The 14,884-nt window shown below is 40.1% G+C and overlaps 1 protein-coding gene across 2 annotated transcripts in view; it reads left to right on the top strand.

The window, feature by feature from the left end:
• Window positions 1–14,884, top strand: part of LOC127452515 (zinc finger protein 236-like) — a 77,339-nt gene that overhangs the window by 49,207 nt on the left and 13,248 nt on the right. For both annotated transcript variants that reach the window (XM_051718011.1, XM_051718010.1), the window contains exons 18-27: window positions 4,788–4,939; window positions 5,039–5,221; window positions 5,449–5,740; window positions 6,210–6,313; window positions 7,434–7,853; window positions 8,221–8,366; window positions 8,452–8,680; window positions 10,819–11,004; window positions 11,715–11,846; window positions 14,104–14,261. In XM_051718011.1, the coding sequence (XP_051573971.1) occupies window positions 4,788–4,939; window positions 5,039–5,221; window positions 5,449–5,740; window positions 6,210–6,313; window positions 7,434–7,853; window positions 8,221–8,366; window positions 8,452–8,680; window positions 10,819–11,004; window positions 11,715–11,846; window positions 14,104–14,261 (2,002 nt within the window). The remainder of the gene's footprint in view (window positions 1–4,787; window positions 4,940–5,038; window positions 5,222–5,448; window positions 5,741–6,209; window positions 6,314–7,433; window positions 7,854–8,220; window positions 8,367–8,451; window positions 8,681–10,818; window positions 11,005–11,714; window positions 11,847–14,103; window positions 14,262–14,884) is intronic.

The raw sequence follows: 14,884 nt of genomic DNA, 5'->3' as shown, positions 1-14,884 counted from the left end.
CTGCTCTTACTTGAGCCAGCACTAAAGAAAACAATTTATCTTTAATCTGTTTGAGATATTTGAATTGTAGATGCTTACTTATCAGTGTAATGACTCCCCTGCTCTTACTTGAGCCAGCACTAAAGAAAAAATGTCCACCCCATATCTTCCCAAATTTTTCAGCTTCCTGCGGGGAAAGATGCATTTCTTGAAGAAACACTATATCATATTTCTTACATTTAAGAAAATAAATAACCTTCCTTCTTTTTATGGGGTGCCCCAACCCATTCACATTCCACGTGGAGAGAGACAATCCACTCATATTAACATTTGACATTTTGACATATTAGAAAAAATGGATTGTGTGTCAAAAACAAGATTATAAAGACCACATTCCAACATTAGTGCAACAATCAAACCCCAAACTTCCCCCGAACCAAACAAATAGAAAAAAGAAAAACATGCGCATTAACCCCACGCACGACAGCACCAACCAGTATCCATCCCTCTAAACTCAAACAGTCCATGTACGCCCACGAGAGCCCCTGCGACAACTTTGCCATCAGATTGCTCAAGTCCGGTGCTTCTATACAAATTTTGTGAGGCAAAATTACATAACAGAAAATGCTCCAGCCAATCGGCAGAATAAACACAAAGAACTTGTAGATTCCTCCACAAAACAAGCTCCAGCCTCTAATGGAACCAGCACAAAAAAAAACTGTTCAGTTTCCTCGGGCAGTTAAACGAATGTCCAGTGAGCCGGCTGTTCATGAGTGCAACAGATAACCTAATCCTTCCAATGACCTGCAACATACTCCACAAAACAAACTCCAGCCAAAAGGATGCATAAACACAAGGAACATGCAGATTCATCCACAACTGTCCCGAAGGAGTGTTACTCTACAAAACAAACTCCAACCGCTAGGTGGAACTAGCACATAAAGAAACAAAACAGGCGCCCAGCTTCCTCGGATGGTCAAGTTTATGTTCAGCGAGACAAGCTCACTTGGAGGCAACGTGAGAAACACACCATGACTTCCTCATTCCATCAATTTTATGAAGGACATTGCTTGCTGTGGGCTTGCAAATACCGTGTGGCCATCCTTAGGATCCATTCTCAATTTGGCCGGGAACATCAGTGCAAAAGCGACCCTCCGTTGATGCAGAAGTTTCTTGAAGGAGTGTTATTCCACAAAACAAACTCCAGCTGCTAGGCGGAACCAACACAAAAAGGAACAAAAAGGCACCCGGCTTCCTCAGACAGTCAAGTGTTTGTTCAGTGAGTTGAGCTTACTTGGGGGAAACATGAAAATCACCAAATGGCTTACTCACTCCATTGTCTCTATGAAAGACAATGCTTGCTGGGGACATGTAAATACTTTGCGGCCATCCTTAGTGTCTATTCTCAGTTTGTCTGGAAACATCAGTGCAAAGGCAATCTTCCGTTGATGTAAGAGTTTTTTGCATTCCTTGAATCGATCACGTCTCTCTCTTGTCGAATTCGCAAAGTCTGGGAACAAGAAAATGCTGTGGTTCTTCCAGGAAAGACTTTCTTTATTCCTCGCCTCACATAACACAAGATCTTTATCGGATGATCTCAGAAATTTGGCCAGAATTGATCGGGGCCTGTCTCCCTCAGCGGATCTGTGAACCGGGACTCTGTGAGCTCACTCGATCTACAGCTTATGGCCTGTTATGTCGAGCAGACTCGGGAAGAGCTTGTCTAGGAATTTCACCATATCTTGACCTTCCTCATGCTCAGGAATTCCAGCAATTCGGATGCTGTTTTGCCGATTCAATTCTCAAGGTCTTCCAGCTTTTCCCAAACGCTTTTCAAATCTGCTTTGGACATTAGCAGATTAGCAGCTAATTCCCTCTCCGATGACTTCAGATAATAGATCCGTCTCTCGACCTCCCTGATTCTTGTAACAAACTCAGAGAATTTAGCCTCCATGGAAGTAATCTATCGATGTATTACCGCAAGATCCTCCAAGTCTGCCACAACCTTCGCCAGCGTTACAGACATGCTGGACAGTTGCAGTTGAATTTCTCGCGCTGCACCATCCAAACTGAGTCCCTGGTCTGCAGCCCTGTCTGGGGTATCAGCTTGAGCATGTAAGTATCTTTTAATATCTCCAGAGCCCGAGGATTTTGAATTCTTTGACATGTTGACTTCTTAGAACAGTTATGTAGCAGGGTGCTGATCTCACCGGTTTATGGTACAAAAAGAATTAAAAGCTAGCAAAGTGCGCAGAGCTCGCCGTTCACACGTCCGACCCCCGCATGGCGCCACACGACTCCTAACAAAGTCATTTTTGATTAAATCTAGACAGGACCCATTTCCAGCAGCCATCACTCTAACACCTTATCCTTGAGTAATAATGCTAAATTGCTAATTTGGTACTAGAAAATCACATGCCATTATATCAAACACAGTTGAAAGCTATTTGGTTCATTAAATGAAGCTTAACATTGTCTTTGTGTTTGTTTTTGAGTTGCCACAGTATGCAATAGTGTTAGTATGCTTAATGTGTTAAGGTCAATATTAGGTCAAAAATGGCAAAAAAGAAACAGCTTTCTCTAGAAACTCGTCAGTCAATCATTGTTTTGAGGAATGAAGGCTATACAATGCTTGAAATTGTCAAAAAACTGAAGATTTCATACAAAGGTGTACAGTACAGTCTTCAAAGAAAAAGGACAACTGGCTCTAACAAGGACAGAAAGAGATGTGGAAGGCCAGATGTGCAACTAAACGAGGATAAGTACATCAGAGTCTCTAGTTTGAAAAATAGACGCCTCACATGTCCTCAGCTGACAGCTTCATTGAATTCTAATCGCTCAACACCAGTTTCATGTACAAAAGTAAGGAGAAGAATCAGGGGTGCAGGCCTTATGGGAAGAATTGTAAAGAAAAAGCCACTTTTGAAACAGAAAAACAAAAAGAAAAGGTTCGAGTGGGCAAAGAAACACAGACAATGGACAACAGATAATTGGAAAAGTGTGTTATGGATCTTAACCCCATTGAGCTTTTGTGGGATCAGCTAGACTGTAAGGTGTGTGAGAAGTGCCCAACAAGACACATCTATGGCAAGTGCTACAGGAAGTGTGGGGTGAAATGTCACCTGAGTATCTGGACAAACTGACAGCTAGAATGCCAAGGACCTGCAAAGCTGTAATTGCTGCACGTGGAGGATTTTTTGAATTTCTGAATTTTTTTTTTTAATTGTAATGGTAATTTTTCACGTAATTAATGTCCTGACTATACATTGTGATCAGTTGAATTCCACTTTGGTGAATAAAAGTACCAATTTCTTTCCAAAGGAGCAAAATCTGTACATTATTCCAAACTTTTGGCTGCCTATGTGTGTGTGTGTGTGTGTGTGTGTGTGTGTGTGTGTGTGTGTATATATATATATATATATATATATATATATATATATATGTATGACATTAATCAGCATAAACGTCATATTACAACTAACATCTGCACAATGAAGCCAATGAACATCTGAACATGAACTAGTCAGAATGTGTAACTTGTGTTGTGAATACACAGTTTCCTTATAAACGCGCTACACGTAACTCAGTCTCCTAAACTGTCTAAACGTGAGGAATTGTAAAAGTAGCTCATACTTCAGTTTATTCATTATATGTTATTATTTCAGGAATTCAGCTTTTCACCATCATTTTCTCATGTTGTTTAATCTCACATATTAATCTTTAATGTGTTTGACACGTTTAAATAATTTTTAGTTTCTACATTTTTCAAATCTATTGAATATTATTTTTATTGAATATATGTTTGGTCTGTTACAGTTTGATACAAGTTTTTGTAATTTTGCACATTATTGTCAACCAAATTATGTTATTTTTAGTCAAAGTAAAATGGACTAAAATTAATGAAGATGACACATTGACAAAATTTAAGGAACATTTTCATAAAAGACTAAGATTAAAAAAAAAAAAACTGAAAATAGACACTGCACTTGAATAAAATCATTATTATTTTTTTGAGTTATGATAATGATAATGAGATTTTTTCCCTCATTCTCATGTCACAATACATTTTTGTGGTCCCAAAAATTGGCTTAATTTTTATTATTGTTATATTATTATTTATTTTTTTTCACCCTTTTGATTTTGTGGTGAAATATGTCCCGGACATGTTCTTGAAAGTTTCATGAAATTTACCCACTCCATCCAGAGCAACATACAAGAGAGAAATAGAAAAACACTTAAGGGCAAATTTACTAAACAGTTGGGTATTTCTGCCCAAAAACCTGTGTCTTATTCACTAACCCGCAATCTATTTTAGCAGGTGCAATCAGCCCTGAAATTGTGCTGCATTTTGACTATTTAAACATACCTTCGGCATGTTTAAGAGATGATCCAGGTGTCTGGATCACAGTGGAGATGTACAGTCCCAGCAGGGTGTGTCAGAAAATGGTGGTCTGCTGCATATATATAGCGCTCCGAATTGTCCCGCAAGATGGAAATTTTGCGTGCAAAGTGCATTCAGCAGCGATTTTATAAATCCTTCAGTGAATTGTGCGCTAAACCAGCACAGACAGCCTTTGCAATTAACCAGCACTTTTACAAGGTGCAATACGTGCTAGTGAATTCCCCTGCAAACATCTTAAGTCGTCATGAAAATTAAATGTTACAAAGTGGATTGATTTATAGTCCCGAATTTCCTTAAATCTTGCATTTGTGGCCTAGGGGCTTCTACTCTTAATCTGATCCGTGAATCGTAAGATAAACATGTGTTTGATTGTTGACATGATTAGTTTGAGTTTGTGTTTTCTCAGGTGTAATATGTGTGAAAAGAGTTTTAAGAAGTCCAGTCACTTGAAGCAGCACGTGCGCTCACACACGGGAGAGAAACCGTACCGCTGTAACATCTGTGGCCGGAGCTTTGTGTCCACTGGAGTGCTCAAATCTCACCTCAACACACACACAGGTCAACCTGATGGTTATACCTCGTCATAGTGTTCTGATGAAACATTCTCCAACCATATTCACTCTCATTTCTACTCTTCGTGTCTGTTTGTTCCCTCAGGAGTCAAGGCGTATAAATGTAACATGTGTGACGCTTGTTTCACCACTAATGGCAGTCTGAACCGTCACATGATCATTCACCTGAACACAAAGCCCTTCAAGTGCACCATGTGTGACGAGAGCTTCCGTACAGTCATGCTGCGCAGGAAACACATGAAAGTCCTACACGCTGTAGGTCCCAGAGGTATGTCAGACTAATCCAGGACCCGTCCTACCCATTATTAAACTATCTGTTGTATAATGCTACAGAAATGCAGAGATTTTACATTGGGACGCTAAATACACCTAGCCTAATGTTTATGGCGATTTCATATGTAACCTGTTTGGGTATTTATGTTTATTTTCTGTGCCATTTGATGTTGGATTGTGGTTATATTGTTGTTGGATGTTCACATATCATTGATATCTCAGTTGTGGAGGTGGATGAGGCCGGTGAAGAGAATGATGGGTCAGATCGCTCCGGGTTCAAAAGGAACCGCACGGGCATCATCACGCTAACTGAGGAGCAGACGGCAGAGCTGGCCAAGAGAGACCCGGGGGATGAAGCGTCTTTGTCAGAGAAAGTTCTGGCTCAGACAGCCGCTGAAAGAGATCGGATCAGTGAGGTTAAAGAGAAAGGTGTTGATCTCAACATGGAGCCCAAGTTTGCAAACCGCTGTCAGTACTGCCCAAAGAGCTTCAAGAAGCCCAGCGACCTGGTCAGGTGTGTAATAGCTATCATAAGCCTGCCTCAATATTAATCATCTGCTCATTTACTATTCATTTTATGTCTTATTAAAGTGAAACGAATGATGTATATTATGTTTCGCACCCTATGGAGACATAAAATGCTACAAAATTGTAGAACAACCCAGGAAACAAACAAGCACTTTGAGTTTCCGCCCATGGGTAGGACTTAAATGTGTATCTGCATAAAGGACAAGCATCACTTATTAAAGAGCCAAGTGACAGTCTTGTACGTTGAGGAGATGTGCTTTGAGAGAAAAGTGAACCAGGGCATGTATGAGACTGGAACAACAACCTCCTTTCATCTCAGAGCTGGCAGTTTTGGGGCAGTTCATGCAGTGATCACAATACACAATGCGTCTCAGACTGCGATTCGTGGGAGAAAATGTAGCACTGCTCATCTGAATATGTTGCCTGAGTGTAAACAGTCTTCTTCCATTTTGTAGACATATCCGGATACATACAGGCGAGAAACCGTACAAGTGTGAAGAGTGTGGGAAGAGTTTCACTGTGAAATCCACACTGGACTGTCACATAAAGACACACTCAGGTGGGTCAGAGAGAAGAATGTAGTTTATGTCACTTTGTGATTGTCTGTGTTTAGGGGTGTCACAATACCAACATTTCAGTAATCAATACCACCAGGGAAATTTCCTGTGAAAATAAGTGGGCGATTCTCATGAAACCTGTCCAAAATTAAAAGAAACAAATATGAAATGATATTTTGCCTATAGAAAATTATGCCTATTATTAGGGCCATTAAGATTTTTTACATTGTGACATTATTTTCATTACCTACAGTACATAACATGACAAATTAAATTATATATCATTTAAATTGTAAAGGATTTATACATCATAATAGTTCTCCTTTGTAATAGTTTTTTTTGTTGTTGTTGTTGTTGCTGCTGATTTTATTTAAGAAAATAACTGTTCAACAGCATCTTTTTATTGTAAAACAGAAAAATGATGACTTTGTTATGGTAATTTTATGGTATCGCCACCTACTGGGCAGGGAGGAGAATTTATAGTAAAAAAGGACTTAAATATTGTATATGTTTCTCATCCACACCTATCATATCACTTCTGAAGACATTCATTTAACCACTGGAGTCTTATGGATTACTTTTATGCTGACTTTAAGTGCTTTTTGGAGCTTCAGTTTTCGTCACCATTCACTTGCGTTGTGAGGACCCACAGAGCTGAAATATTCTTCTAAAAATCTTAGTTTGTGTTCTGCAGAAGAAAGAAAGTTATCCACATCTTAGATGATGTGGATGCCTTAGATGGCATGAGGGTGAGTAAATGATGGGAGAATTTTCATTATTGGGTGAACTGTCGCTTTAAGCAAACTTGGTTTGAAGTTCCCAAGCAATTATTCAAGTTCTCAAGACAAGTATATGGTCTGTAATAAAATAAGAACAAAGAAACAACTCCTGAATAGCAGTGCAGGAAACTCTGGTGTGCAGCATCATACAAAAGCAAAAAGTTTCAGTTATGGATGCCATTGTAGAAATACTTTTTTTTTACGCTAAAAGATACTAAGATAAAATTAGTAGCATTTGGCTGGTCATGTGACCTCAACACAGCAGCCACCATGAGGGGAGACCACCCTTATGTTGAACAAAAGTGCTGTTTTAAAGGTTTCGTGTATGTGTGTGTCACTACAGGGCAGAAGCTGTTCAGCTGTCACATGTGCAACACGTCATTCTCCACTAAGGGCAGTCTGAAGGTCCACATGCGTTTACACACAGGCTCAAAACCCTTCAAGTGTCCTCTCTGTGACCAGCGCTTTCGCACATCAGGACACCGCAAGACACACATCCAGGGTCACATCAGACCATCCGACCGCAAGAGCAAGCGCAGCTTGAGCACAGATCCGCAGGCAGCTCAGGACATCCAGAGCGTTCCTCAGTCTCGGCACACATCCTCAACTGCAGACGGCCAGCCAGCAGTGGGATTATTACAGACCACCAGTGCTGATCCAAACATCTACATCCCAGCAAACCCAGTGCTGACGGGCCCATATGAGTCCAGTCTGCTGCAGCAGGGGCTGGTGGGACAAGCCATACTGCCTGCGACTGTGTCCGGTAACGCTTTATGTTTTATAAAGTCCAGTTGTTCTCTGTTCTATGATCATTGGGGCTCTCATTCACACTGGATATAAAGGGAAAGGTTAAAGAGATCTTTCAGACCATTTAGAGCTGGAGCATTGAGCAAAGGTATGTTCCAGTCTGCAGTGGTGTTTGTAGGCAGCTGAGATTACAATGCTCATATACACTGTTTCTGAGTTAGGTCAGGTACATGTGCTGAGAGACAATGTTCTCAGCATGTCACATTCAGCTCTGGTATGAAACAACACGTCACAAGTAAAATAGTTTTCATGTTGACTTCAAGATGAAGTGCTGATATATTGATTCTGATTGTTTGAGTGATGTTGTTGTGTGTTTGACCCAGCGGGGGGAGATCTGACTGTGTCTCTGACCGAGGGTCTCGCCACACTGGAGGGCATTCACCTACAGCTCACGTCTGCTAACCTGGTGTGTCCAAACGTGCAGATCTCTGGGATCGACCCCAGCAACATCAACAACATCACGCTGCAGGTAACACTCAGTCTGAAGCATGCATGTGGTGTGCGTGAGGTGAGCTGCTGCAGTAATGTGTGTGTGTGTTTGTGTGTGTGTTCAGATTGACCCCAGTATTCTCCAGCAGACGCTGCAGCAGAGCAGTTTACTGTCTCACTCTCTGACGGGTGACCCGGGTTTAACCACGCACACGAGCGCTCACCTCCTGACTTCAGCAGACGCTGCAGTTCCTGCTAATGTCGTCATCCACCCGCTAAGCGGCCTGTCTCTGCAGCCGACACCTGCAGCAGCCAACATCAGCAACATTACAAATCAGCATGACAACAACACAGGTTTCCCTCTTTCCTTTTCCTTCAGATCTTAGTTGAAACATCCAAGAAATGTCTTGGTCATATATCACCCAAATTACAATAAGTGAAAAAGATATATTTTGCATAAAGAAAATGTTATTTATTTTCAGGGCCATTCAGATTTTTTCATTGTGATATTTTCATTATGGTTTGAGACCGTGCTCCCCGCAAAAAATAATTATACATATATTACTTTGAATAATTTTCGTTGTATTTATTGTGCTGCCTTTAATTTATAAATATATACATTTTTAATTATAAAACATTGTACTGAAATTATGTTCAGTGTCAGAATCAGTGTTGTGTGATCTGAGTCATTGTAAGAGAGAAACGTGTGCTGAGTGGATGTATGACTCATGTACAACAATGAACAAAGGGAAAATAAATAGATATTATTTACATTTTGTCAAGCGGAAAAACAAAAACTTTTCTGTGAAAAGTGTTTTTAGAAAGTAACTTAAAAGTAATAAGTGATCAGTAAAGTCAGTAACTGGATTACTACTAGAAGTGATTAGTAATTAGTTGTAGCCTCTTTTTTTTTTTTTTTTAAAGTAACTTACCCAACACTGATGAGAATTACAAACAAATTCAAAAGTAAGACATGCAGATTGGAGGTGCACAATATATTGGTGGCCAATGTGTTGTTGGCCGATAAAAGAAAAAAATATATATTATTATTATTGCGCTGACACTTTAACTTCTTGTGGCTTCTCTCTTTGTCACACAGTCTCAAATTCAGTGTGTGTATGTCCAGGAAAGACAGTGTTATAGCCAAGTTAGCATATCACGTTGCTCTGTGAAGTTTATTTTTACACCTTTACACCGTAACAACGCGTTACATTATTTTTGGGCTCGTTCTAATTGGGATCGTCTGCTGTTTGCAACGATGTGCTGTCTTCCATATACTGTTTATGGGTTAAGGACGTGATGCTCATTGTTTTGTCTGGGTCTAATAAATTATTCAAATTATTTGCCGAAGCAACTCTCCCTCACAGTTCTACCTGCAGCTGGATACACATTTATTAACCCTTAACATTTACACCTTGTGTCTAGACTATTTTCACAGTTTTCAGCTTTATGCATCTTTAGGAGTATTGGAGAGCAACAGTGCACTATCAATGACTGAGTCTCTGTGGACTGAGAGCTGTTAGGCATTTAGTAAATCGCTTGCATGTTGTCATTCTTCTATTCTTGGAACAAAACAGCTCCACACGTGATATGGCAGGGGGGCGTTTGCTCGGCAACAGAAACAGAGCGTTTCAGACAGACGTCCAGAGTCAGGATGGAAAAAGGTCATGCAATTCTACATTATTGTGCAAAAATCTTGACTAACATTGTAAGTGGACCTCAAGGATAACAAAACCAAAAAAGCTTAATCACATAAGCTTCATTTTCTATATGCAAAATATAATTTCTTGTTTATTTTCTTTTAACTGTGCAGTAAAATGTGACCTGGATGTGTTTTTGTGAAATTCACTCTTACTTTTAAATAGGGATGCTCCAATCAGAATTTTTTACAGCCGATACCGGTTTTCTTGTCATCTGATTGGCTGATCCCTATCATTTAACTTTTTATCAGGAGCTCTGTCATAACCAGTTATATATAAGCTTTCTACTCACTGTCACTGTTTAGTTTTTTTGCCTAAATACTGTAGGTTGCTTAATTGATAATCAAATAAGCAAACACAAAAACATTCATTTTTAAAATGAAAGTTTTTAATAGGCCTTAAATGTAAGTAGGCTTACACAAAATATTCTCTATATTAGGATAGATAGTTCTATAAAGAAAGAGGTTTAGTGTCAAACTGAAGTCGAACTGATAACCGATAGGTGATTAAACTTAAATGTGACAGATATGGTTATTTCATTTCATCATTATTCTGCGGTTGCAGATCGATTGGAGCATCCCTACTTTGAAATCTCTGTGGCATTTCTCTCACTGAACACTATTGACTTTGTATAAATGCAGTAACATAATTTGTCTGATTATTATTATATGTGGACCGTATTGACTTAAATCAGGAGCAATATGTCATATAAGAGTACATGCTGTGTCATTTAAGCAGGTATGTCATTGAGCAGAGAACCTGTGTGTGTGTGTGTGTATGTGGTTATGTTAGTCCTCTCAGGTTCTCAGGTGCTACCGCAGGTGTCGAGCACTGCAGGTCTGGTGAGCAGTAGCAGCAGCACTCCAGAAATCACTCTGACTATCAATAACTCCAGTCTGACTCAAGCTCTGTCACAGAGCAGTGCTGCCGCACACACACCCGCCACCAGTGCACCAGAGATCACACTCACTATAGCAGGTACACACAGTTTCTGTTGATAATACACTTGTGCTTTTATTGTCCCCCACTATAATGGAAGCAAAAGTGGATGACATGTTGCTAGAGTTCAACACTTCGTGTGTTTGCATGGCAGCACTGTTCGCTCTTCTTCACGTGCATTTATTTCACCATAAAGCTGCCTTTACACTGCAAACACTGTGTTCATTCTTGCACACAACTGACAGAAATCAAGATGCATGCTGAGTGTCATGACAATGGCAAAGCAGCTCTGACCCCAAACCCTAAAAGCTAAACTTGCCTGAATATTGAACACTATTCTGCTGCTGCAAGTACTATGTTTCCTTCAGTGCATGCAAATCTAGTTTATTTACTACATATTAGAAGGACAGCATTAGTTTTTAAATAGCAAAAACTTTGCCTGAAATCAGCAGTGATATTGTTTTTAATCTTGGTAGCAGTAAAGGTATCTTTAAAATATTCCCAATGTAAGCAGCAGATCATGTGTACGAGACATTTGCTGCTCTAATGAGGAGCTTCATGAAATCCTTTTTTAAAGAACAGGTTTATTGCCTTTGTGGCCAAAAGAACCCCACCACATCTTGCAGGTTGACGTTGGCTTTGTTTCTTTTCATTTTCAGGAGTGTTTTTAATCGTTATTTTTATTTCATGGCCTGCAGTGTGAAACCATACCAACCCAAAGCCGACCCTCATGTGTTTTGTGTGTGCAGGTGAGGATCTTCTCCCGCAGCACTCCACTGCCGACATGACCTCTGACCTCAGACTCACTACAGCCAGCAACAGTCTGACTCTGAACAACCAGCGGCTGCTTCCTCTCAGCTCTGCTCCCTCAAACATCAGCGGTGAGTCAAGTCAAGTCATTTTTATTTGTATAGCAGTTTTCACAACACACATCGTTTCAAAGCAGCTTTACTGAAAATCACTGTAATATTTATAAAGTTTTAGGGTGGGTTGCACCAATAAGGATTCAATTAAGCAGAGTTTAGGGCTATTCCAGGGTTTGTTGATACAAGTTTTATTTTAATTGAGTTAAAAAGTTGTGTTGCACCACTTAATTTTAAATATGGTTTAACAAATCGGAGATTAAACTTTTAACCTGTGATTAAAATGGTCACCTGCAATTAATTTTGTCTGCCATCATGGATTCTGAAATTAGCTGTAGATTGTTAATACACAGGGCCGATCAAGGAGGTTAAGAAAATGTTGCAGCAGCATGTACAGTGTCACAAGCTTTAAAATATGGCATCATAATTTAAGAAAAAAGGACCACTTGGGTCTCGAATCAACCTCCTCTCCTCATTAGCGCCTCTATTGTGGCCAGAAATGAACAGCCCATGCTGCCAACTGAAAGGAGTATAAGAGAGGAGGGGATCATTAATGATCACCTGTCACTTGTAACCATTCTCGTTAAATGCCAAAATTACGCTTTACTCTCACTTCTCTTCGAGAGACCCGTCTCTGTCCAGTGTCTCCGTATGTAAAGGATGGTGAAGCAGGTAATTGTGCCGCCACCGAGACGAGCACCCACACTCGCTCACCGAGCCAACATTTCAGACTATAATAAACATAAATAATATGATAAACATCTTTCAGAGGGCTGACGGCACATCCACTGTTCGTTTACCTAGTCATTCATGTTTAATTGTAGGTCAGTGTGATAGTTTCTGAGTTCGTGGCCAATGGAGGAGTCAGGTGATTGCGAACAGTCAATGTGAGTATTTTTATTACTCTTTCAGCATCACAAGCAATATAAACAAAAAGGGCTCTTGGCGGCCAACATACACACAAACAGGTTCACAATAATATAAACTCTTCACACTCATAGAAGACATGTCATGTCGCTCTCTCTCCCCCTCTGATGCTCTTGCATGCCTTATCAGGTCTCCCTCCGCCATCACTATAATGAGGGACAGGTGTTCGAGTAATTACAACCAGGTGACGAGCCTTACCGTACTCCCTCTCCCGCAGACAGACACATGACCACGCCCCCCATGCCACAGTCAGTTTTTTATTTAAACCACCTCAACTGCAAGTTTAAAGTTAATCCCTAACTGAGATTTAAATAAGAGTTTAATTATTGGAGCAACAGGATTAAAGTTAATTCAGATTTATTGTAAAATGTAAATCAGGATCAAATCAGTGGTTAAAATGTAACCCTGATTATTTTTAAACAATGTTTAATGTTTAAAGCACAATGTTTGGTGCAACAAAATTATCAGATAAACCTTGATTTAATCAAAATGTAAGATTAAACCTTGATGGTGCAACCCACCCTTAGATTCATCATTGTGTAGTTTGATTAAATATGATTATGAAGTGTGTATAAAAATAAGTAATTAAATAATAATTGTATTTATAACCCCAGTGAGCAAGCCGAAGGCGACTGTGGCAAGGAACACAAAACTCCATAAGATGTTGGTTAATGGAGAAAAATAACCTCTGGGGAAACCAGGCTTACAGTGGGCACCAGTTCCCCTCTGGCTAACATCATGAATATAATGCCAGTATTAGTCATTTGCGTGTAATACAAGTCATGGTTTATATTAGTAAACTGGGTGGTATAAGCGGAATAATTGACTCCGTGGGTCCATTGTCATTTATTGCTAACTTTACTCACTTGCTCAGCAGGATTCTCTTCAAACATTTGTGCTCCAGTTGTTGAGCTGAAAGAGTAGACTGATCGTAGAAGACAGTTCATGCTAATGTCCTCTTCAGCAGCCTTAACAGCAACACTGAGAGTGCAATGCACACAAATTACGTTTCCATTCAGAATGCACAGAATCAACCTTGCATAGCTAGAAACATTTGAGTTCACATACCTTTATTGTAAAGCCCCAGCTGAGTCTGGTTCCTCGCAAGGTTTTTCTCTCCACTAACTAAATACTTATGGAGTTTTTTCCTTACCACAGTCACCTTTGTGTTGCTCACTCGGGGCTTGAAGACATTTAGGCTTGATTTTCTGTAAAGCTGCTTTGAAACAATGTGTATTATGAAAATTTCTATACAAATAAAAATGACTTGACGTGTCGAGTGTGTTTGGGGCCTCAGTCAGTGAAGATATTTTGGGTCAAATCTGTCTTGTGCCTGTCTTCCCATCAGTCAGTGCGCTGGCACCCAGCACTTCTCTCTCTCAGACGGCCATGTCATCTCAGAGTCTGGTGATGTCATCAGGGGGCGTGGCCAGTGATGGCAGTGTGACTCTGACTCTAACAGACACACAGATACTGGACACGGTCTCACTCAGCCTGAACACACAGGTGAGCACACACACAAGCCTCTGATGTTTCTGACAGATCACAAACACAGTTATGATGTTATTCAACAAGAAAACAAAGAAATTAAATCTTGAGCTTGCTTTGGATTAAACTATATGCCCTCATTCAACAATGAGCACTTTTCTCAAGGTAAATTAAAGCTAATAGCTTAACATTAATTCTAGGGCTGTCGATTTAATGCTTTAATTAAGTGCAATTATATGAAAAACGACCTGTTTAAAAAGGAACACAATTAATCATGCCCCTGACCTGTATGAAAATTCTGAAAATGTACCCACCATCGGAGCAATCCAAGATTGATGTACTGCCTTGATGGTTTTTCGAATCTGTGGCAGTAGGGGGAAATCAGTGCAACTCCAGCTGTATATGCAACACACCTCGTCAATCCAACGAGCAGGCAGCATACAGCCTTTCACAGATGACGCACTCTTGCGCTCAATGACAGCTGGACTGAACACAACAGAATGCAGGAATCGAGACGTGTTTTTCAAAGTTTCAAACCATGTTTAACTTGACACAGCGTCCTAAAAACACAACACTCATGACGAGAGACGCTGAAAACTAGTGAGACGCGACGCAACCAAAGAGAGACGCTTGAAAAGTGT

Source organism: Myxocyprinus asiaticus, chromosome 15 (genome assembly GCF_019703515.2).
Source record: "Myxocyprinus asiaticus isolate MX2 ecotype Aquarium Trade chromosome 15, UBuf_Myxa_2, whole genome shotgun sequence".
NCBI classification, from domain to species: Eukaryota; Metazoa; Chordata; class Actinopteri; order Cypriniformes; family Catostomidae; genus Myxocyprinus; species Myxocyprinus asiaticus.
The sequence above is the reverse complement of the archived record's forward strand: the minus strand, read 5'-3'. Positions and strand labels throughout refer to the sequence as shown.